At 44.8% G+C, this 24,145-nt stretch overlaps 1 protein-coding gene and 1 long non-coding RNA gene across 9 annotated transcripts; one reads left to right on the forward strand and one right to left on the reverse strand.

Moving 5' to 3' along the window:
- Nucleotides 1-128: 128 nt before the first annotated feature.
- On the forward strand, nucleotides 129-20,933 carry QTRT1 (queuine tRNA-ribosyltransferase catalytic subunit 1). Of its 8 annotated transcripts, none has more exons than XM_081498283.1 (12): nucleotides 129-245; nucleotides 8,368-8,436; nucleotides 8,519-8,657; nucleotides 14,827-14,905; nucleotides 15,186-15,301; nucleotides 17,178-17,316; nucleotides 17,551-17,626; nucleotides 17,758-17,867; nucleotides 17,978-18,065; nucleotides 18,176-18,255; nucleotides 18,409-18,614; nucleotides 20,635-20,933. In XM_081498283.1, exons 1-12 carry the CDS (start codon nucleotides 213-215, stop codon nucleotides 20,727-20,729), a joined length of 1,230 nt encoding a protein of 409 aa, XP_081354409.1. In that variant the 5' UTR covers nucleotides 129-212; the 3' UTR covers nucleotides 20,730-20,933. The 8 variants fall into 8 exon arrangements, 7 of the variants coding, with proteins under 7 accessions (XP_081354409.1, XP_081354408.1, XP_081354407.1 ...); XM_081498282.1 differs by lacking the exon at nucleotides 129-245 and adding an exon at nucleotides 7,601-7,874; XR_014056132.1 differs by lacking the exon at nucleotides 129-245 and adding an exon at nucleotides 7,858-8,122 and having other exon boundaries at nucleotides 18,409-18,870.
- LOC145509517 (uncharacterized) lies at nucleotides 6,345-8,565 on the reverse strand. The gene is made up of 2 exons (XR_014056133.1): nucleotides 8,336-8,565; nucleotides 6,345-6,585 (listed from the first exon to the last, which is right to left on the reverse strand). It is a non-coding gene; the product is annotated as an uncharacterized LOC145509517 (long non-coding RNA).
- Nucleotides 20,934-24,145: the final 3,212 nt, after the last annotated feature.

The raw sequence follows: 24,145 nt of genomic DNA on the forward strand, positions 1-24,145 counted from the left end.
TTGAGTCCTTCTTCATTTCCTTCAGGCCTTGACTCAAATCTCACCTTATTGAGGCTGATCTAGACCACTCTACTTAAAATAGTCACCTCTCGACTCCCCTCCTGCCCTCATTATTCCCCCAACAACTCTTCACTACCTGAAACTGATATGTTCTACAAATTTTTCTTGTTCATACTTCCAGGTCATGGATTTTTGTCTGCTTGTTCGGTGCTATGTTACCAGCAGTGAGAACAGTGCCTGACAGAGTAGGTGCTCCCTAATATTCATTGCATGTATATTCATGTGTGTATTTTGGTGTTTACTGTTTACCTTCATCATGATGCTCTACCCCAATTTAAAGATGAAGAAACTGAGGTAGTGTGCCCATCATTTGACCAAAGTCACCTGGTTTCCGAGTGGCAGAGCCTGAATCCCCTCTTCTGGTTCTTCTGGCTGTAACCCTTTCATCTCTGCCCTGTGCTACAATCCCTAATACTTCAAGAAAAGAAGATGTATAAGAGGGTGGCTTCATGGGGCTCAGACAGAACTAGATTTCCTTCTTTTTTAAAAACTATTTGCTTGATTGTGCTGGGTCTTCATTGCTGCTTGGGCTTTTCTCTGGGGCTACTCTCTAGTTGTGCTGTTTGGGCTTCTCACTACAGTGGCTTCTATTGTTGTAGAGCTTGGACTCTAGGACACACAGCTTCAGTAGTTGCAGCCCCTGGGATCTAGAGCACAGGCTCAATAGTTGTGGCACATGGGCTTAGTTGCTCTGCAGCATGTGGGATCTTCTCAGATCAGGGATCAAACCCATGTCTCCTGTATGGCAGGCGGATTCCTTACCACCACTGTAGCCCCAAAACTAGATTTCAATTCCTGTTCCCTGATTACTACTCATGTGATCAGGAGTGAGTTAGAAAATATCTCTGCCTCAGTGACTTTATTCATAAAATGGAGATAACAGTACCCGCCTTGTTAAACTGTGAGAGTCAAATGAGGCAATGACAGCATATGGCTTAGCAGACACCTGACACACACTGGCACTTGCTCTGTTAGTGTTGGCAATGTTGGTTCTTAAACATCACCATCATATTAGTATCTGGCAGAATTAAAAAGAAATACTAAAAAACTAGGAGATTGGAAAAAAAAAAACTAGGAGATTGAGGCTAGAAAGTCTATAGGAAGAATGTTTCAAGAAGGTGGGAGTGAAGAATAGATGCCAAATCTCACTGGGAATAAGACAAATGCACATTAAAAATGGCACAGAGTTACCAGAGTTCTCCTTTTAATGCAGCAGATGAGGAGAGAGGTTGGAGAGGTTGTGTTTCTTTCGGTATAGTTGCCTCAGACCCCATAGAGCATTTGCTAGGATCTCATTATAGTCTTTGACCTAGTCATCCAGCTGCTAGAAAATTTTCCTAAAGATATACTTGCTGCCCTGTGAAATGCCTTAAATTCAAGATTATTCATTACAGCCTTGTTTGTAGAAGCAAAAGATTTTACTCACAAGCAAAGTGAAAAACAACCCGATAAGCAAGAGGTGGACTATCCATACTCTGGGATACTGGGCAACCTTTTAAAAAATATAAGAATGGAAATTCTCAGTCAGTCCAATGGTTAGGACTCCATGCTTTCACTCTGAGGGCCCAGGTTCAATCTCTGGCCAGGGAACTAAGATCCTCTCCAATTTTTTTTTTTCAGTTCAGTTCACTCATTCATGTACAACTCTTTGTGACCCCATGGACTGCAGCATGCCAGGCCTGCCTGTCAGTCACCAACTCCCAGAGTTTACTCAAACTCATGCTCATTGAGTCGGTGATGCCATCCAACCATCTCATCCTCTGTCGTCCCCTTCTCCTCCTGCCTTCAATCTTTCCCAGCAGCAGGGTCTTTTCAAATGAGTCAGCTCTTCGCATCAGGTGGTCAAAGTATCAGAGTTTTTTTTTCAGTGAATAAATTTTAAAAAGAACAAGGAGGAGAAGGAAATGGCAACCCACTCCAGTACCCTTGCCTCGAAAATCCCATGGACAGAGGAGCCTGGTAGGCTGCAGTCCATGGGGAAAAAAAAAAAAAAGAACAAGGAGACTATGTACTGACATGAAATAGCCTCCAAGGTGTAAACAAAGAGTGAAGTGCATTCCCTACAGTAACTAGCAAGCCTGCTTTTGTGAACAAAGGGATATATGTAAATAAGTATGTAACAATATTTGCTTCTCTTTGCATGAAAAAAAAACACTAGGACACAAGAATCTGATAAAACATGTTACTAGGAAAGGCCAAGTTGGAAAGTGGGTGGTTGTCTTGGAAAATCTGTGGGGGATGAGGTGGGACTGAGTTTGTTCACCTTTTGTTTTTTGAGTGTTTTTATATACTTGGACATGTGGAATATTAAAAATGCAGAAAAGTGTATAAAATACAAAAGTGCAGTTCAATGAATACTCTTGTATTTACAATTTCCAAAGATCACTATTTGATATTTTTGTTCCATACGGAGATTTTATATATAAGTGCTCAGCTCAGGTGTGTTGAATCTGCTACCAAATCATCTGAGTAATGAAAGATGTCAGTAAATGTCTCAAACATCTGAAAAGGTGTTCAACCTCAGGAGCAATCATGGAATGTAAATAAAAGCCAATGGAGAGACCATTTCACAGGCACCTTATTGGCAAAATTGAACAGTTCTAAAATATAGTTGGCAATTTGATCTCTGGTTCCTCTGCCTTTTCTAAAACCAGCTTGAACATCTGGAAGTTCATGGTTCATGTATTGTTGAAGCCTGGCTTGGAGAATTTTGAGCATTACTTTACTAGCATGTGAGATAAATGCAATTGTGTGGTAGTTTGAGCATTCTTTGGCATTGCCTTTCTTTGGGATTGGAATGAAAACTTACCTTTTCCAGTCCTGTGGCCACTGCTGAGTTTTCCAAATTTGCTGGCATATCGAGTGCAGCACTTTCACAGCATCACCTTTGAGGATTTGAAATAGCTCAACTGGAATTCCATCACCTCCACTAGCTTTGTTCACAGTGATGCTTTCTAAGGCCCACCTGACTTCACATTCCAGGATGTCTGGCTCTAGGTGAGTGATCAAACCATCATGATCATCTGAGTCATGAAGATGTTTTTGCACAGTTATTCTGTGTATTTTTGCCACCTCTTCTTAATATCTTCTGCTTCTATTAGGTCTATACAATTTCTGTCCTTTATTGAGCCCATCTTTGCATGAAATGTTCCCTTGGTATCTCTAATTTTCTTGAAGAGATCTCTAGTCTTTCCCACTCTATTGTTTTCCTCTATTTCTTTACACTGATCACTGAGAAAGGCTTTCTTATCTCTCCTTGCTATTCTTTGGAACTCTGCATTCAAATGGGTATATCTTTCCTTTTCTCCTTTGCTTTTGGCTTCTCTTCTTTTCACAGCTATTTGTAAGGCCTCCTCGGGCAGCCACTTTGCTTTTGTGCATTTCTTTTTCTTGGGGATGGTCTTGATCCCTGTCTCCTGTACAATGTCACGAACCTTCGTTCATAGTTCATCAGGCACTCTGTCTATCAGATTTAGTCCCCTAAATCTGTTTCTCACTTCCTCTGTAGAATAGTAAGGGATTTGAACTTCCAGATGTTCAAGCTGGTTTGAGAAAAGGCAGAGGAGCCATAGATAAATTTGCCAACATCTGCTGGATCATCGAAAAAGTAAGAGAGTTCCAGAAAAACATCTATTTCTGCTTTATTGGCTTTGCCAAAGCCTTTGACTGTGTGGTTCACAATAAACTGTAGAAAATTCTGAAAGACATGGGAATACCAGACCTCCTGACCTGCCTCTTGAGAAATCTATATGCAGGTCAGCAAGCAACAGTTAGAACTGGAATTGGACATGGAACAACAGACTGGTTCCAAATAGGAAAAGGAGTACGTGAAGGCTGTATATTGTCACCCTGCTTATTTAACTTATATGCAGAGTACATCATGAGAAATGCTGGGCTAGGTGAAGCACAAGCAGGAATCAAGATTGCTGGGAGAAATATCAATAACCTCATATATGTAGATGACACCACCCTTATGGCAGAAAGTGAAGAACTAAAAAGCCTCTTGATGAAAGTGAAAGAGGAGAGTGAAAAAGTTGGCTTAAAGCTCATCATTCAGAAAACTAAGATCATGGCATCTGGTCCCATCACTTCATGGCAAATAGGTGGGGAAACAGTGGCAGACTTTATTTTGGGGGGCTCCAAAATCACTGCAGATGGTGACTGCAGCCATGAAATTAAAAGATGTTTACTCCTTGGAAGGAAACTTATGACCAACCTAGACAGCATATTAAAAAGCAGAGACATTACTTTGCCAACAAAGGTCTGACTAGTCAAGGCTATGGTTTTTCCAGTAGTCATGTATGGATGTGAGAGTTGGACTATAAAGAAAGCTGAGCGCCGCAGAATTGATGCTTTTGAGCTGTGGTGTTGGAGAAGACTCTTGAGAGTCCCTTGGACTGCAAGGAGATCCAACCAGTCCATCCTAAAGGAGATCAGTCCTGGGTATTCATTGGAAGGACTGATGTTGAAGCTGAAACTCCAGTACTTTTGCCACCTGATGCGAAGAGCTGACTCATTTGAAAAGATCCTGATGCTGGGAAAGATTGAAGGCAGGAGGAGAAGGGGACAACAGATGTGGTATAATATGATTTTAGTGGAACAGACAGCAATTTCTCCCATACCTCCTTGGTGCTACTGAGTTATTTATAAACTATTATGAAACTTATATTGGAGTGAGTTGTTAGAGTTTTGAAATTTTAGACAATTCCATGGGTCATTAATCCATGATTAGTGGAAAAGGATAATTGAAAAACATCATCAGTCTAGTATGAAAGATTCCAGAAGATTAAAAAAAAATCATTAGCATACTGAGATGAAATCAACTCCAAACAAAACAACTGCAGAAATAAAGTACATATTTTCTTTTAGCATGCTGTAAAATATGTCTGTAAGTATACATAAGAATGAACACTAAACATCACTTAATATTAAGAGGTTAAAAAACATTAAGAGGTTAGCACTATTACATGGGACAGGCATGGGAAAGATAATTCACAGTATACATTTTATCCATATTTTTTGAATGATGTATTATCTATTTTAAAAACTTAAATAAATCTACTTTAAATAAAATGGAATCATAAGTCAAGTTTATTAAATTCTCGACTCATTGGAAAAGACCCTGATGCTGGGAAAGATTGAGGACAGGAGGAGAAGGGGACGACAAAGGACGAGATGGTTGGATGGGGAAAGAAGTAGATTCCATGTAACACAGCTAAGAATTTTCATGCTATAACTAAGGCTCCTGCATACTGCAACGAAGATTGAAGACCCTGGATGCCACAACTAAGTCCCAGTGTAGCCAAATAAATATATCAATGTTTAAAAAAAAATGTGGGCATTGTCAATGTACAGAAGTCTTTAAAAGCATAATATGACTTACAGGCTATGTGATATACACTCATGGGTGATGGAAGGTTCTTTTTAAAATTTTTTTGCTTCTCTAGCTGTGGGGTCTTAGTAGCAGTATGTGGGATCTTTTCAACTGAGGCATGCTGGTTCTAGTTCTCTGATCAGGGATGGAACCCATGCCTCCTGCCTTGGGAGCCTGGAAGTCTTAACCACTGGACCATCACAAAAGTCCCTGGAATGTTCTTAAGGTTGGGGAAGTCATCCCTTGGGGCTCAGTGGTAAAGAATCTGCCTATTAATGCAGGAGACACAGGTTTGATCCCTGATCCAGGAGGATCCCACATGCCACGGAGTAAAAAAGCCCGTGGGCCACAACCGTTGAGCCTGTGCTCTAGAGCCCTAAAGCTGCAACTACTAAAGTTTGTGCACCCTAGGGCCCGTGCCCTGCAACAAGAGAAGCCACCCCAATGAGAAGCCAGCACACCACAACTAGAGAGTAGTCTGAGCAGCAGTGAAGACCCAGTGCAGCCAAAAATAAATAAATAAATAAAATTATTTTTAAAGAAGATTGGGGGATTTCCATGGTGGTACACTTGATAAGAACATGCCAATGCAGGGGACACGGGCTCAATCTGAAGTCCAGGAAGATTCCACATGCCTCGGAACAACTATGCCCATGTGCCACAATTACTGAAACCCAAGCACCTAGAGCCCGTGCTCTGCACCAAGAAAAGCCACCAAATAAGAAAGAAGCCTGAGCGCCACAATGAAGGGCAGCCCCTGCTTGTGGCAGCTAGAGAAAGCCCGAGCACAGCAACGGAAACCCGGTGCAACCAAAATAACAATTAGAAAATAAATTATTAAAAAGATTGGGAAAGTCAACAGGAATGGGCAGTGAAAATATAACCCAGTCACGGGTATATCAGATGAATGTCGCTGACAATGGCGACAGCAAATGCAAAGGCCCTAAGGTGGGCTTTATTGGTGGATGTTTTCCAGACGTGGCCTCAGTGAGGACTCCACCACACTGAGAAACCAGTAGCACCAGTCCAAGGCTTCTAGATCAGCGTCTTGCTGAGGTGAGTCTGGTTTAGGCCAGTGGTTCTGAAAGGAAGGCTTCTAGGGCAAACGCGCCCTCTGCTGGCAAGAATAGATATCAGCTCCATTTCCGATCCTAAGATTAATAAAATATATATCAGAGTTGGATATGACTGAGCCACAAACACTTATTCGACTTCCCTGGCTCAGCCGGTAAACAATCTGCTTGCAGTGCAGGAGACCGAGGTTTGTTTCCTGGGTTGGGCAGATTAACTGGAGAAGGGAAGGGCTACCCACTCCAGTATTCTTGCCTGGAGAATTCCATGGACAGAGGAAACTGGTGGGCCACAGTCCACGGGAGATCGCAGAGTTGGACAGCACTGAACGACTAACACTTTCACTTTCACATTGCTGTTATTATTAGTGAAACACAGCCAGTGCTTAATAAATTCGTGACCCATCCTCTCTCACCCCTGTGCAGCATGGAGGCTGGCACTAGTAGGGATGTATCTACTGATATAAGCTGAATGAATGGTCAAACAGTCTCCCCTTCTGTAAATCTGTCGTTCTGTCTTTCATCGCATAAACTGATGCTTATTGAGTATGTACTATGTGCTATGCCCTGTTCTAAGCCCTTCAAGCAGGGCAATAATCAAGAGACAAAACAGAGAATCACCTGGTTGTCCAGCGGTTAGGACTCTGCCCAGGTTGGAGTCCTGGTTGGGGAAATAGGATCCCGCTAACTGTGAGGCGCGGCCAAAAAAAAACACCAAAGACTACGTAAAGCACGGTGTAAAAATCTACATACTTAGATTTGTCATTCAACATTCAAGACATCCTTATGTTTAGGTAATATAATTCGTGCCATTTGATGGAGGATACAATCAGACCTTAGAGAGGCTCTGACTGCGAGGAAGCGGCAGGAATGGGCCTCCAAACCAAGACAATTTTAACACATTGCGGCAGTGCGCTGCCTGTGGGAACAAACTGGGTATCCAGCCGAGAGACGGAGAAGGCAATGGCACCACACTCCAGTATTCTTGCCTGCAAAATCCCATGGACGGAGGAGCCTGGTGGGCTGCAGTTCATGGGGTCGCTAAGAATCGGACACGACTGAGCGATTTCACTTTCACTTTTCACTTTCATGCACTGGAGAAGGAAATGGCAACCTACTCCAGTGTTCTTGCTTGGAGAATCCCAGGGACGGGGGAGCCTGGTGGGCTGCCGTCTATGGGGTCGCACTGAGTCGGACACGACTGAAGCGACTTAGCAACAGCAGCAGCAGCAGTGGATACAACTGGGACAGCGTCCGTTTCCATGGTTCATCTGACGCTGTCCCCAAGCTTCCGCCCTCATCGCGCGCCACGTGACCTCAGCCAACATGGCGCCGCCCAGGATGTTCCACTGCTCACGTGGTTAAAGCAGGCAAGATGGCGGCAGCCGCCAGCCAGACTTCCTTGGAGTCGGCCCCGCGGATCATGCGATTGGTGGCCGAGTGTAGCCGCTCCAGAGCCCGAGCCGGGGAGCTGCGGCTGCCACACGGGCCGGTGGCTACTCCAGTGTTCATGCCAGTGGGCACGCAGGCCACTATGAAGGGCATCACGGCCGAGCAACTGGACGCGCTGGGCTGCCGCATCTGCCTGGGCAACACCTACCATCTGGGTCTGAGGCCGGTGGGTGGGCTGCGCCCCAGCGGGGCGGCGGCGGCAGAGCGTGGAGGAGCCCAGGAGATTCCCTAGACCTGAGCACGCCTCCCAAAGTCTATCGACAAACGCGTATCGAGGGTCCCGGGTGGCCCAGGCCTTGTGCTGGGCGTGAGGGACCGGCGAGGATGGAAGCTGGCCAACCCTGTCGCCCCCAGCATTTGAACCCAGGGTTGCACTCACCCCTAACCTGACCCTTTCTTCCGCCAAACCAGGGCCCAGAGCTGATCCAGAAGGCCCAAGGTCTCCACGGCTTTATGAATTGGCCCCACAATCTGCTGACGGTAAGGTGGGGTCGAGGGCATTCCTTGGGGGTAGATATTCCCCATCCAGGACCTGACAGCCCTGCGGTGGGATCTTCCTTAGGACAGCGGCGGCTTCCAGATGGTGTCCCTGGTGTCCCTGTCTGAAGTGACGGAGGAGGGCGTCCGCTTCCGCTCCCCTTATGACGGTGATGAGACCCTTCTGAGCCCAGAGAGGTCCGTGGAGATCCAGAACGCGCTAGGTGAGCGGATCCTGGGGAGTCGCTGCTTCCCCTGGTGGAGGTGAAATGGGCTTGCTCCTTTGGTAATGCTTGACTCTTGGCAAGTCCCTCACTCTCAGTTTAATCATCCTACATGGGGATAGTTTACAAAGATAATGATGTAATTTCGGTAAATCTCTTATCACAGTGCCTGACTTATAGTAGCCTTTAGTGTTATCTTTATTGCGGTTGTTTCTCTTTGTTATTGTTGTTCACTTGCTCAATTGTTTCCAACTCTGCGACCTCGTGGACTGCAACAGGCCAGGCTTCCCTCTCCTTCACTATCTCCCGCAGTTTGCTCAAAAACTCAAGTCCATTGAGTTGATGGCATCCAACAATCTCATCCTTTGTCACCCCTTCTCCTACTACCCTCAATCTTTCCCAGCATAAGGGTTTTTTCCAGTGAGTCAGCTCTTCCCATCAGGTGGCCAAAGTATTGGAGCTTCAGCTTCAGCATTGGTCCTTCCAGTGAATAATATTCAGGGTTGATTTCCTTTAGAATTGACTGATTTGATCTCCTTGCAGTCTGAGGGACTCTCAAGAGTCTTCTCCAGCACCACAGTTTGAAGGCATCAGTTCTTCGGCGCTCAGCCTTCTTTATGATCCAACTCTCACATCTGTACATGGCTACTGGAAAAACCATAGTTTGACTATGCGGACCTTTGTCGGTTGTTTCTCTCAGATAGTAAATTAGCTGGGCATAGATATGTTGAAATAATGGGGGTGACAAGGAGGGTATCTGGGAGGCTTTAGACCCCTTCCATCTCCATCAATAACCTACATTTTTTGATATAGACAATTAGCATTTCTCAATCTAAAGTGCTATGAAAACAGGTTCAAAACATTCCATCTTCTAAGCTGATTGGTGCTTTTAGACCCCTCTATCCAGATATTCTGTGGTTTCTGCTCATAGCTATGGGCCTGGGTTCTGGTACCATACTATCTATGGAGCTTGCAGTCCAAAAAGGAGACAAGGAATGATGAAAATGTTTTAATTAGAAAGACAGAGGGCCTTTCAATCTTTGTTTTGGCATATGCGATCTTTTTTTTTCAGTTGTGACATCTGTAATATTTAGTTATGGCAGATGAACTCTTAGTTGCAGCATGTGGGATCTAATTCCCTGATCAGGGATGGAACTCTGGGCCACCAAGGGAAGTCCCCCTTTCTTCATTTATTAGCTGGATTACTTCTGTAAAGAGAAAAGTTTCTCACCTACTCCTGGGAGACCAAGTATGAATAATTTCAGTCATGTAGGAAGAGTAGGATTCATTCCTTTCCCTCTTACTAGTTTTCATGGGTTGATTACTTAGCATCCTCTACTGATGACAAACTAATGTTTAGTTTTTAAGGATTGCCCTGAGCTCATGGGTTTACATGTATTTGATACATCTCACTGCATTGCAGTTAAAATCCTTGTTGCTTCTCTCATTGCCCCATCTTTGGCTAGCGTGGTACACTGTGCTTTTTTCCTGTAATGACACATTGTGGCAATATTTCATTGAGCTTTTCTGATCTGTAAGTCCATAGTCTCTAATGTGAAATTCTTGGGGCCAGATAGGTATCAGAGTTCCTACATTTTAGAAAGATAATAGAAGGTACATTACACAGTACCTCAATGAGACCTGGGGCAGTACCCTGTGATATTACACTTCATTTTTTTTTTCTAATTAAAAAATTGTAATAAAATGCCCATAACATCAATTTACCATCTTAACCCTTAAGTGTCCAGTTCATTGCTGTTAAGTACATTCACCTTGTTGTGTAACCATCCCCACCATCCATCTTCGGAACTTTTTCATCTTCCAACACTGAAACTCTTGTGCCCATGGAATACTCACTCCCCATTCTCCTTCCTGGTACCTACAATTCCACTATATGAATTTGACTCCTCTAGGAACCTTGTATAAGTGGAAATATACAGTATTTGTCTTTTTGTGATTGGCTTATTTTACTTGGCATGATATCCTCAAGGTTCATCCATGTTACATCGTGTGGCAGAATTTCCTTTTTCAGTTCAGTTCAGTCGCTCAGTCGTGTCTGACTCTTTGCGACCCCATGAATTGCAGCATGCCAGGCCTCTCTGTCCATCACCAACTCCTGGAGTCTACCCAAACCCATGTCCATTGAGTTGGTGATGCCATCCAACCATCTCATCCTCTGTCTTCCCCTTCTCCTCCTGCCCCCAATACCACCCAGCATTAGGGTCTTTTCCAATGAGTCAACTCTTCGCATGAGGTGGCCAAAGTATTGGAGTTTCAGCTTCAACATCAGTCCTTCCAATGAACACCCAGGATTGATCTCTTTTAGGATGGATTGATTGGATCTCCTTGCAGTCCAAGGGACTCTCAAGAGTCTTCTCCAACACCACAGCTCAAAAGCATCAATTCTGCGGCGCTCAGCTTTCTTCACCGTCCAACTCTCACATCCATACATGACCACTGGAAAACCATAGCCTTGACTAGACGGACTTTTGTTGGCAAACTAATGTCTCTGCTTTTAAATATGCTATCTAGGTTGGCCGTAACCTTCCTTCCAAGGAATAAGCGTCTTTTAATTTCATGGCTGCAATCACCATCAGCAGTGATTTTGGAGCCCCCAAAAATAAACTCTGACACTGTTTCCCCATCTATTTCCCATGAAGTGATGGGACCAGATGCCATGATCTTAGTTTTCTGATCGTTGAGCTTTAAGCCAACTTTTTCACTCTCCTCTTTCACTTTCATCAAGAGGCTCTTTAGTTCTTCTTCACTTTCTGCCATAAGGGTGGTGTCATCTGCATATCTGAGGTTATTGATATTTCTCCCAGCAATCTTGATTCCTGCTTGTGTTTTTTCCAGCCCAGTGTTTCTCATGATGTACTCTGCATATAAGTTAAATAAGCAGGGTGACAATATACAGCCTTGATGTACTCCTTTTCCTATTTGGAACCAGTCTGTTGTTCCATGTCCAGTTCTAACTGTTGCTTCCTGACCTGCATACAGGTTTCTCAAGAGACAGGTCAGATGGTCTGGTATTCCCATGTCTTTCAGAATTTTCCACAGTTTATTATGATCCACACAGTCAAAGGCTTTGGCATAGTCAATAAAGCAGAAATAGATGTTTTTCTGGAACTCTCTTGCTTTTTCAATGATCCAGCAGATATTGGCAATTTGATCTCTGGTTCCTCTGCCTTTTTTAAAACCAGCTTGAACATCTGGAAGTTCACGGTTCACGTATTGCTGAAGCCTGGCTTGGAGAATTTTGAGCATTACTTTGCTAGCATGTGAGATGAGTGCAGTTGTGTGGTAGTTTGAGCATTCTTTGGCATTGCCTTTCTTTGGGATTGGAATGAAAACTTACCTTTTCCAGTCCTGTGGTCACTGCTGAGTTTTCCAAGTTTGCTGGCATATCGAGCGCAGCACTTTCACAGCATCACCTTTGAGGATTTGAAATAGCTCAACTGGAATTCCATCACCTCCACTAACTTTGTTCGTAGTGATGCTTTCTAAGGCCCACTTGACTTCACATTCCAGGATGTCTGGCTCTAGGTGAGTGATCACACCATTATATTTATCTGGGTCGTGAAGATCTTTTTTTTGTACAGTTCTTCTGTGTATTCTTGCCACCTCTTCTTAATATCTTCTGCTTCTGTTAGGTCCATACCACTTCTGTCCTTTATCGAGCCTGTCTTTGCATGAAATGTTCCTTTGGTATCTCTAATTTTCTTGAAGAGATCTCCAGTCTTTCCCAATCTGTTGTTTTCCTCTATTTCTTTGCACTGATCGCTGAGGAAGGCTTTCTTATCTCTCCTTGCTATTCTTTGGAACTCTGCATTCAGATGGGAATATCTTTCCTTTTCTCCTTTGCTTTTCGCTTCTCTTCTCTTCCCAGCTATCTGTAAGGCCTCCTCAGTCAGCCATTTTGCTTTTTTGCATTTCTTTTCCATGTGGATTGTCTTGATCCCTGTCTCCTGTACAATGTCACGAACCTCCGTCCATAGTTCATCAGGTGCTCTGTCTATCAGATCTAGTCCCTTAAATCTGTTTGTCACTTCTACTGTATACTCATAAGGGATTTGATGTAGGTCATACCTGAATGGACTAGTGGTTTTCCCTACTTTCTTCAATTTAAGTCTGAATTTGGCAATAAGCAGTTCATGATCTGAGCCACAGTCTGCTCCTGGTCTTGTTTTTGCTGACTGTATAGAGCTTCTCCATCTTTGGCTGCAAAGAATATAATCAGTCTAATTTCAGTGTTGACCATCTGGTGATGTCCACATGTAGAGTCTTCTCTTGTGTTGTTGGAAGAGGGTGTTTGCTATTACCAGTGCGTTCTCTTGGCAAAACTCTATTAGCCTTTGTCCTGCTTCATTCTGTACTCCAAGGCCAAATTTGCCTGTTACACCAGGTGTTTCCTTTTTAGGGCTCGATAATATTCAGTGGGGGTGTCTCTTAACCCATTTTGTTCATCTATTCAACTGCTGATGGATACTTGGGTTGTTTTTGGCTTTTAACTTTGGTGAATATTGCTATTGTGAACCTGGTTGTGCAAATGTTTCTGAGACCCTGCTTTCAGTCCTTTTGGGTATATATCCGGGAGTGGAATTGTTGGATCATATGGTATATACACTTTACATTTATTGCATTAACGCTTACGAATCTTCGTGGTAAATTGGGTTGTTTAAAAGGTGACAACTGTGTCAAGTTTTGCTACCACATGAATATCCCATTAGCACAAGAAAAATCCTTTGATTTTTGAGAAGTTTCTGGATTTTGGAATTGTGGGAAAGAACCTTCCTTAACTCGATCCCTGTTGAAGGATGCTTAGACTCCCGACACACAATGAGGAATCACTTGGTACACACATCGTTTTATTCTCTTTTATTTAAATAATTTTATTTATTTATTTTCTTTATTTTTGGCTGTGTTGGGTCTTCGTTGCTGTGAAGGCTTTTCTCTAGTTATTGGTAACAGAGGGCATTCTCTAATTGCAGTTCGCTAGCTTCTCATTTCAGTGGCTTCTTTTGTTGCGGACAGTGGCCTCCAGAGTGCAGGCTTCAGTAGTTGCAGCACATGGGCTCAGTAGTTGCGGCTTTCTGGCTCTGAAAGCCAGAAGCACAGGCTCAGTAGTTGTGGTGCATGGGCTTAGTTGCTTCCCAGCATGTAAAATCTTCCCGGACCAGGGATCGAGCTTCTATCTCCTACATTGGCAGGTGGATTCTTTACCACTGAGCCACTTGGGAAGCTTCTTGTTTTGTTCTTAAAGGGTAAATTTGCAGAGGTGGGAAGTTTTTTTTTTTTTTGGCCACACTGTGGGGCTTGTGAGATCTAAAATCTCCGACCAGGAATCAAACCTTGGGCCACGGCAGTGAAAGCACTGAGTTCTAACCCCTGGACCACCAGGGAATTCCCCAGGTGGGATTTTATTCTCTATCCAGGGCAGGGTTTTAGTTGGCAGGTGGCAAAATCAGATGTGGATTTTGTTTTTAAAATTTTATTTATTTGGCTGCGTCGAGTCTTAGTTTTAGCAGGCACATTCTTTGTTGCATCATGTGGGACTTTTCATTGTGGTTCACTAAGTCTAGTTGTGGAGTGTGGGCTTAGTTGCCCCAAGGCATGTGGGATCTTAGTTCCCTGACCAGGGATCAAACCCTCATTCCCTGCTTTGCAAGGCGGATTCTTAACCACTGGACCACCAGGGAAGTTCCAAGGTGTGCATTTGTTTTTTTTAACATTTTTATGTATTTTATTTTTGGCTGCACTGGGTCTTCATCGCTGTGTAGGTTTTTCATCGATGAGCAGGCTTTTCACTGCGGTAGCTTCTCTGTTTGCAGAGCACAGGCTCTAGGGTTCTTAGGCTCCAGGGCAAGGGCTCAGTAGTTGTGATGCATGGGCTTAGTTGCTCTGTGGCATGTGTGATCTTCCTGGACCAGGAATTGAACCCATGTCTCCTGCATTGGCTTGGCAGGCGAATTCTTCACCAGTGAGCCATCAGGGAAACACCCCCCTACCCCCCGCCCCAGATGTGCATTTTGAAATGCTTCCTTTGGTTGCTGTATAAACAGATCGGGGTGGTTAAGTAGGAGTCAGCAAGACCTGGAGAGGGACTTGTGGGGATCCACTCATTCTTAGCACGGGGGCTTTCCCAGTGACTGTGGTCCTGTCTCTCCAGGCTCGGACATCATTATGCAGCTGGATGATGTGGTCAGCAGTACTGTGACGGGGCCCCGTGTAGAAGAGGCCATGTACAGGTGTGTGTGTGTGTGTGTGTCTGTGTGTGTGTGTGTGTGTCTGTGTGTGTGTGTGTGTGTCTGTGTGTGTGTCTGTGTGTGTCTGTGTGTGTGTCTGTGTGTGTCTGTGTGTGTGTGTGTCTGTGTGTGTGTGTGTCTGTGTGTCTGTGTCTGTGTGTCTGTGTCTGTGTCTGTGTGTGTCTGTGTGTGTGTGTGTAGGGGGAGGGCCTCCTGGTCCTGCAGCCTCGTCTCCCTGCCCCTCACCAGGTCCCTAGGGCTCACGACCAGGGTCCTCTTGCAGATCAATCCGCTGGTTGGACCGGTGCATAGCAGCCCATCGGCGGCCAGACAAGCAGAACCTCTTTGCCATCATCCAGGGGGGGCTGGACGCGGATCTCCGAGCCACTTGCCTTGAAGGTAAAGCCGTGTGCCAACAGGACCAGGGCTTTCCTATCACAGAGAGCCCCACATGGGTCTGGTATGCTTAGAGAGTGTTGTTTTTGTTTTAATTTTGATCGCACCCCGGGGCTTGTGGGATCTTAGTTCCCTGATCAGGGATTGAACCCTGGCCCTTGGCAGTGAGAGCTCGGAGTCCTAACCACTGGACTGCCAGGGAATTCCCGAGAGTGGTTGTTACTAGGCGAAAGAGCATTCTAGGTGGAAGGAATGGCTGAAGCAAAGGCCCTGAGCATCATGGAATAGAGAGCGTTAGGAGAATAATAAGCATTCCAATAGCTATCAATCTCCCAGGTGGCACTAGCGGTAAAGAACGCGCCTGCCAATGCAGGAGACATAAGAGACGCAGATTCAATCCCTGGGTTGGGCGGATCCCCTGGAGGAGTCCACGGCAACCCACTCCAATATTCTTTCCTGGAGAATCCCGTGGACAGAGAAGCCTGGTGGGCTATAGTCCATAGGGTTGCAAAGATTCAGACACGACTGAAGTGACTTAGCACACAGAACACATCAGTTTCCAGGTGTTCACCAGGCGTTCTGCCAAATGGTCTTCATGGATTGTCCGATGGAGTTTGCATAAAGATCCTGTAATGTGGGAACTTGCAGATTCCCAAGGTTACAGAAGGGGAAACTGAGGCACAGAGCTGTTAAGTTCCCGTACTCTCAGTCACACAGCTTGGACGTTTCAGAGCTGGGGTTTGTACCCAGACTTGGGGCTCTGCAACCTACAGCATTAACTCATACATTGTGCTGCTCTATCCCTGGGGAGTAGGTCAGGAGCAAAGGGTTGGGCCCAAGACATTGTGCTGACAGTGGAGGGCCTGGGACACCACACTGAGGTGTTGGGGGAGCCGTGGAGGGCTGTTGAGTGGGAGACAAACCCCAGTGGAATGGGAAGCATAAGGTCCAGAGAGGAAGCTGGAGTAGTTGCTAGGGAGGCGGGGTGGGTGACAGAGGGCTTGAACCAAGGCTGTGGCCGTGGAGACAAAGGGGAGGCAGAGAAGGGGGCTCAAAGGCAGTGAGGTGTCATAGGCAGGACTCTGCATTCTGGAGTCCACAGAACTGGATCCAACCCCTTGAACTGTTGCCTCATGGCTATGCACCCTTGGGCTAGTGGCTTGACCTCTCTGAGCCTCACTTTCTTTCTCTGTAAAAGTGGAAATCCATTCCCAATGGCAAGGGGTCAAAGTGAGGAATAAAGGGGAAGATTTGTTCAAGGTGTCCCGCCTGCACCTGGCTTCACTGTGTACTCTTGTGAAGATTGTGTGTTTTGTTTTTTTTTTTTTAAATTTAAGTTTTTGGCCGCCCCATGTGGTATGTGGGATCTTAGTTCCCCAACCAGGGATCAAACCTGTGCTCCCTGCATAAGAAGCACAGAGTCTTAACCACTGGACCTCCAGGGAAGTCCCAGTTTGCCCACCTCTCATATCCAAAACCTGCAGGGATTTGCAATTCATTTGGTGGCAAGACCAGACCTCTTGACCCCAGTTGTTAGGAGTCTGTACACATTTTGCTGTCAAAACGTTGCAGCATTTGATAACAGGCAGTTATTCCTCATGTAGGATGTGCACGGTTATAAAATCTGGAAAATTCTGAAACATATCTGGCTTCATCTTGGGTTTTGGCTGAGGTAGCATGGGCCCTGGGCCTCTCCTGAGGACTGAAGGAGAGACTGAGATGTCGCAGGCATTCTATAGACGGTAGCTGACATCACCAGCAGCTCCAGGACACACAGACACACACACACACTCACTCTCTCTCCTGGGGGTGAAGAGGAGGAGGCTGAGGCCTATTTCTTTCTGCCTGATCACCCCTGCCCTTGCCCCTCCACCCCCAGAGATGACCAAGCGAGATGTGCCAGGCTTCGCCATTGGGGGCCTGAGCGGGGGCGAGAGCAAGGGCGAGTTCTGGAGGATGGTGGCGCTGAGCACGTCGCGACTGCCTAAGGACAAGCCCCGCTACCTGATGGGGGTCGGGTATGTGGAGGAGAGGGGAGACGCCCCCCAAACCTGTGGGGAGTGGATTCCTGGGAACCCCTGCCCCGGGGTGTTGGGGAGCGGGGAAAGACAGACCCCTGCCTGGGAGGGGACTGAGCCCTCTGCTGGGGGTGAGGGTGCTCATGTTGGGAAGAGGGGGCCCTGGGTGTGTGATCAGGGCTTGAGGTTCTCTGCTAGCCCCCCACCATGTGTGTCCCCCACCCTCACCCCCAGCTATGCCACCGATCTGGTAGTCTGCGTGGCTCTCGGATGCGATATGTTTGACTGTGTCTTCCCTACACGGACAGCGGTGAGGCCCGGGGCAGAGGAAGAACTGGGGAGGGATTCGGGGGCGAGGCTGAGGTAGAGGTGAGGCCAGGCAGGGGAAAACCTGATTGACCTCCATCCTCCTCCCCCTCTCCCTCTCCCCGCTCCCCCCAGCGCTTCGGTTCTGCCCTCGTGCCCACGGGGAACCTGCAACTGAAGAAGAAGCAGTATGAGAAGGACTTCCGCCCCATAGACCCAGAGTGTGACTGTCCCACCTGCCAGAAGTAGGAGAGGATGGAGCCTGGGGGCAGCAGTGGGGGCAGGGCGGGAGGTGGGTAGGACCTGGCCCCACCGAGCCCCCCCCGTGCCCCCCCCCCCCGCCTCCTGTCCCCAGGCACAGCCGGGCCTTCCTGCACACCCTGCTCCATAGTGACAACACCGCGGCCCTGCACCACCTCACTGTTCACAACATCGCCTATCAGGTGGGCCTGTGTGGCTGGGAGGAGCAAGGCCAGGGGGATGGGGCTGGGGGGGTCTCCTGGCGGCTGGTGGCTGATGGCTGACCTGCTCCCGCCTTGCTCCCGCCCTGCAGCTGCGGCTGATGAGCGCCGTGCGAGCCAGCATTGTGGAGAAACGCTTTCCTGACTTCGTGAGGGACTTCATGAGCGCCATGTATGGGGACCCCACCCTCTGTCCCACCTGGGCCACTGAAGCCCTGGCCTCTGTGGGGATCACACTGGATTGACCCTACTTGGGGGGAGGGAGGGAAAAGGGGGGATGCAATATGTTGAAGGACTTTTTTTTTTTTTTTTAATTATAATATAGAGTCTGTCTGTGTCTTCTTGGGGAAGTGGCCTGTCCAGGTCCCCTTTCTGGTCTGAGTGTCACTGGGGCCCGTCAACTAAAAAAAAGATGCACAAGGAGAGAGCTGCGAGTTAACCTTTCTTTGGGTCAAAATGAGGACTGCAGCCCAGGAGACAGAACCTCAGATAGCGCTGAGAGACTGCTCCGAAGAGGCAGTGTAGGGGGAGGTCAGTATATATGATTTTGGTGAAGGAGGAGTTCAAGGCATTCACGCACAGATTTTACGAAAGGTTTTCTGCAAGTCACGAGGAGCTGACGTCACCATGAAGGGATTTAGTGCTTTTTCAGATCTGAGGAGATGCAAGGATTGGGATCATGAAATCAGTTCCTGAAAATATCTGACTAGCCAAAGACCTGTTCCATGTTTCCCTGGAGCTGAGTGCCTCGTTCTCCACCCTGAACTCCCTTCAGGGTAGATCAAAGGTTAGCAGCTGCCCCAGCACAGGATCCAGTCTCCACAGAGGCAGATGGCAAATGTCCTTGGCAAGCAACAGTTACAGGGCCCCATCATGGTAATAGATTCAACCATACTTGGGGAGGCATTTCATGACCATTTCATCCCACACTACTAGGAATGCTCTCTGGAGAAGATTTTATTGATAAGCCACTCAGCATGCTATTACTGGACTAGGTCCTAATAGTCAAAGATCTCTGTACACCTGTCTTCTAGTTATGGTCCAGGAAAATATTCCTTCTTACTGCATCTTCCCATATCTAGAGTTACACTATCATAATAGTTGATCATATACAGAACTATATGTTTCATCAACTGCTGCAAGTCATCTAGTCATCATTATTTTCATTGGAGGCTCAATTACATATTTGATAATTGTAAGAAACAACAATTTTTTAAAACTGGCAGATACAAATAACAGAGCTAGCAGCATTGGGCTTCCCTGGTGGCTCAAGTCGGTGAAGAATCCGCCTGCAATGTGGGAGACCTGGGTTTGATCCCTGGGTTGGGAAGATCCCCTTCTGGAGGGCATGGCAACCCACTCCAGTATTCTTGCCTGGAGAATTCCGTGGACAGAGGAGCCTGGCAGGCTGCAGTCCATGGGATCGCAAAGAGTCACGACTGAGCTACTAAGCACAGCTAGCAGTATTATCAAAGTCATAAGAGAATTAAGGCCCTGACTTCCTGCACACCCTGAATTTCCATTAGGTGCAACCCGGTATATTCTTGGGCTTTCTCAGTGGCTTAGCGGGTAAAGAATACACTTGCAGTGCAAGAGACAGAGGAGACCCAGGTTTGATCCCTGGGTCGGGAAGATCCCCTAGAGAAGGAAATGGCAAGCCACTCCAGTATTTTTGCCTGAAAAATCCCACAGACAGAAGAGCCTGGTGGTTTACAGTCCGTGGGGTCATAGAGTTAGACACAACTGAGCAACTAAGCACACAGTATATTCTTAGGTCATTTTACTTAGTCTGTTCTGACCCATCTTTATTATTTCTAGGTAAATGACGTATTTGCACCGTCCTTAAGATTCTCAGCCCAATTTCCTAGTGTTGCTAGGCTGATTATCCTAAATTTAAGGATATAATTTAATTGTTCCTAAGATAAAGGGGTACCTTAATACTTAAATAACCCCAGCCTGGTGTTAACGATATAGATCCATCCCATTATGGAAGTTTTCCTGTAATAAATGAGATGTTACAGTTTTTGATTGAGACTCAGGTTGTAATTCTGATAGAGTATGAGTGTGCCTAAAGGAAAATTTAAATCTATGGCCAGGGTCAGAGCAAGTATTATTAATTGGCCAGGTGAGAGGATCCCATCTAGTAGTAATATCATGAGTAGAAAGAACAGGACTGAACTCTCCTAAATAAATTTCCTAAATAAATTTCCAGAGGCTTGGAAGGGGGAAATCCACCAAGGTAATCCAGAAATACTAGACACAGATAATTGGCCACAAACCCAACAGTTGGATTGATATTTGAAACTAGCACAGGATCCTGTCGATGAGAGAAAACATTGGATTTATATGCAAAAGTCCAAGAAGTCAAGAAAACACTATAAATGATCATATAAATCAGGTCTAGCATCTTGGGCAAGCTGTCTGCTTCTGATGTCGTCGTTTCATGCTGGTGGAGTGGACCAAAGGACCTTTTTATCTTCTGATAAAAGGTCCCTCCACCCAGGTTGGAGACAGTCCCTTAAATGATGTCTTTTTCCAATCTTGGTTGCAGGTCATGAGGCATCTGGTCTTCATCCAAAGATATTGAAATCAGCTTCAGAAACAAACTTAGAGTGTCCTTTAATAATTCAATTACATTTTATATGAATATAGCATAACAGCGAAGAACTATCCAGGAGATGAGTCTTAGTAGATACAGACCTCCAGTAACAAAACTAGGATTTAACATTCATTGAACCATCTTTTTCTCCCTAAAATACCCTCATTTTTGCCAAATATAGCCAAATTAAGACTAGTTTGTTTGTGAAACAAGTCGGATTTCAATAAACTTTGCCTGATGATTTATATAAACATAATTAGTGATAGACTTTTTTGTTTTTTCCTTGCTAAAACTTATAAAATGAGTCTTGGACTGAATTTTTTTAAAAAAAACCTCAGGGCTAGGAAAGTCATGCCAAAGGCTTATCACAGATTTCACCCAACAGGTTTAGATGATTTCCTCCCTTCTCAAAGTCTCCAAAATTCCTTGAGATTTCTATACCTGTTATTGATGTAGCCATTCTAACTTACCTGATAAAGCTAACTGGGAACTTAAGAGTTTCCAATCTCTGGAGTGGTCAGATAGAAAGGTAAATGTTTCAAATTTGCTTAAAAGAATAATTTTACCAAACTACTGTAAGTCACAATTAGTTTGAGGGGGAGATTTTCCTTACACCTGGAAAACACAGATTCAAACCAGTAATTTTTCAGATAGAAACCATAAAAGTTATAAGCATATTCATGAGTTCATTCAGTCCTTTTGTCAATCTTTGTGAAGCCATCAGGTTTCCCATTAGAATCCTTTAATTTCTTACCCAGTTCAGCATTATGGTTTGAAAGTCAGAAACTTGTATTTACCCAAAAGTCCTTTCTGTAAATCTTAAAAGAGGATGCATTTTTGCAAAAACATCAGAATAAAACCATAACTGTCTATAATGGTGAAAGGCTTAATACTGCTACTGCTACTGCTACTGCTGCTAAGTCGCTTCAGTCGTGTCCGGCTCTGTGCGACCCCATAGACGGCAGCCCACCAGGCTCCGCCGTCCCTGGGATTCTCCAGGCAAGAACACTGGAGTGGGTTGCCATTTCCTTCTCCAGTGCATGAAAGGGAAAAGTGAAAGTGAAGTCGCTCAGTCGTGTCCGACTCTTAGCGACCCCATGGACTGTAGCCTACCAGGCTCCTCCGTCCATGGGATTTTCCAGGCAAGAGTACTGGAGTGGGGTGCCATTGCCTTCTCCAATAAAACATCAGAATAAAACCATAACTGTCTATAATGGTGAAAGACTTAATAAGGCATGCTTACAATCTAATTACAATGCAGTTGACAAACTTGATTATGGCTGTGACAACACTTCAAGATAGTAACTAGAATTATGACTGATAACATTTTACCAGGACATATCAGAATTTTACGCACTCCATATAATTTCTAGGTTATCTATATTAGTAGCATTTACCATATTATATAACCTGAGGAGATTTATTACTCAATGGATTACTTCCCATGTACTTCAACATACCAAATGAGCCTAATTAGTTTAATATCTCCCTTTGGAATGTTTCAGGGGGCCCTCTGAAGCATGCCAAAGTTAGCTAGGAATCAAAATAATTTTAATTAAAATTTGATATTTGGGAAGCTAGTTAAAAAGTTTTAAAACACTTGGTTCAATGTCACCATGAGACAATACTTATTCCTTAACCAAAGTTACCAGAGATCTTGAAAGCAAATAAAAATCACTTGAAGGCAAAGAAATTCATAAAATCTGTTATCAAAAATGTCACTCCAAGAAAACTTTTCTCTGAACAGAAAGAAAAAGTTAAATCCAAGTCTTCAGCATACTCCCAACAAAAGTCATTTACCCAACTAAATTCAATCCAGTCTTAGGAAATCCTGATCATGCATAACTCTTTTCAGTATTTTTTTATTCCTCACACCTTCTTTTACCAAAAATATCTTAGTTTCCTTAAAAGTTTTTTTCTGCATTGAGTTACTTTTCTTGTGGACAAATTTGTAACAGGTCAAATAAGGTATTATTTGAACTCCAGTAAACCTAGGTACAACAGGAATATTACACTTAACACTGATAACTCTAGGCATGTCTATATTAATCAAAGCAACAAACTTAAGCCACCTTCAGTAGCAAATATCAACTCAGTACTGGATTATTTCCCAGATCATGGATCCTAAAATTTATCTTGTTCAATTTTCTATATATTTAATTTGTAAGTACTTACTTTCAAGTCAGTTAAAATAGTTCATTTACAAGTGAACGTTTACATAAAGACTGAACCAAAAATCTCAGTTTTTTCTGCTTGAGTTCAAAAGGCTTTTTTCCCCTGCCCCCCCCCCCTTTTTTTTTCCCTGAGGGCCTGGGCAAAGGGGAGAGAAATACCATTGCTTTTTTTTTTTTTTTTACCATTGCTTTTATTTATTTACTTTTGGCTCTGCTGGGTCTTCACTGCTGTATGAGGGCTTTCTCTAGTTGCAGCAAGTAGGGGCTACCCTTCATTGCAGTGCACTGGCTTCTTGTGTTGGCTTCTCTTGTTGTGGAGCAGAGGGTCAGTAGTTGTCACACACAGGTTTAGATGCCTTGCAGCGTGTGGGTGATGGAATTCCAGCTGAGCTACTTAAAATCCTAAAAGGTGATGCTGTTAAAGTACTGCACTTAATATGTCAGCAAATTTAGAAAAATCAGCAGTAGACACAGGACTGGAAAAGTCAGTTTTCATTCCAATCCCAAAGGAAGGCAATGCCAAAGAATGTTCAAACTACTGCACAACTGCACTCATTTCACGTACTAGCAAGATAATGTTCAAAATCCTTCAAGCTAGTCTTTAGAAGTATATGATCTGAGAACTTTCAGTTGTATAAGCTGGATTTAGGAAAGGCAGAGGAACCAGAGATCAAATTGCAAACATCCATTCGATCATAGAAAAAGCAAGGGAATTCCAGAAAATCTACTTTTGCTTCATTGACTGTGCTAAAGCCTTTGACTGTGTGGATCACAACGAACTGGAAAACTCTTAAAGAGATGGGAATACCAGACCACCTTACCTGTCTCCTGAGAAACCTGTTTGCAGGTCAAGAAGCCACAGTTAGAACCAGACATGGAACAATGGACTGGTTCAAAATTGGCAAAGGAGTACATCAAGGATGTATATTGTCACCATGCTTATCTAACTTATATGCAGAATACATCATGAGAAATGCTGGCTTGGATGAAGCACAAGCTGGAATCAAGATTGCCAGGGGAAATAGCAACAACCTCAGATACACAAATGATACCACTCTAATGGCAGAAAGTAAAGCAGAACTAAAGAGTCTCTTGATGAGGGTAAAAGAGAAGAGTGAAAAAGCTGGCTTAAAACTCAACTTGCAAAAATCTAAGATCATGGCATCTGGTCCCATCACTTCATGGCAAATTAGTCAGTTCAGTCGCTTAGTCATGTCCAACTCTTTGGGACCCCATGGACTGCAGCACACCAGGCTTCCCTGTCCTTCACCAATTCCCAGAGCTTGTTC

The sequence above is a fragment of the Giraffa tippelskirchi genome, chromosome 6 (assembly GCF_054371585.1).
Source record: "Giraffa tippelskirchi isolate mGirTip1 chromosome 6, T2T-mGirTip1v1.2.pri, whole genome shotgun sequence".
Classification (NCBI taxonomy): Eukaryota; Metazoa; Chordata; class Mammalia; order Artiodactyla; family Giraffidae; genus Giraffa; species Giraffa tippelskirchi.

Coding starts and splice junctions, on each gene's coding strand:
- QTRT1 (XM_081498280.1), top strand. CDS start 7,880: ATGGCGGCAGCCGCCAGCCAGACTTCCTTGGAGTCGGCCCCGCGGATC. Junction 14,906..15,185: donor GTAGAAGAGGCCATGTACAG/GTGTGTGTGTGT, acceptor GTCCTCTTGCAG/ATCAATCCGCTGGTTGGACC. Junction 17,627..17,757: donor TCTTCCCTACACGGACAGCG/GTGAGGCCCGGG, acceptor CGCTCCCCCCAG/CGCTTCGGTTCTGCCCTCGT.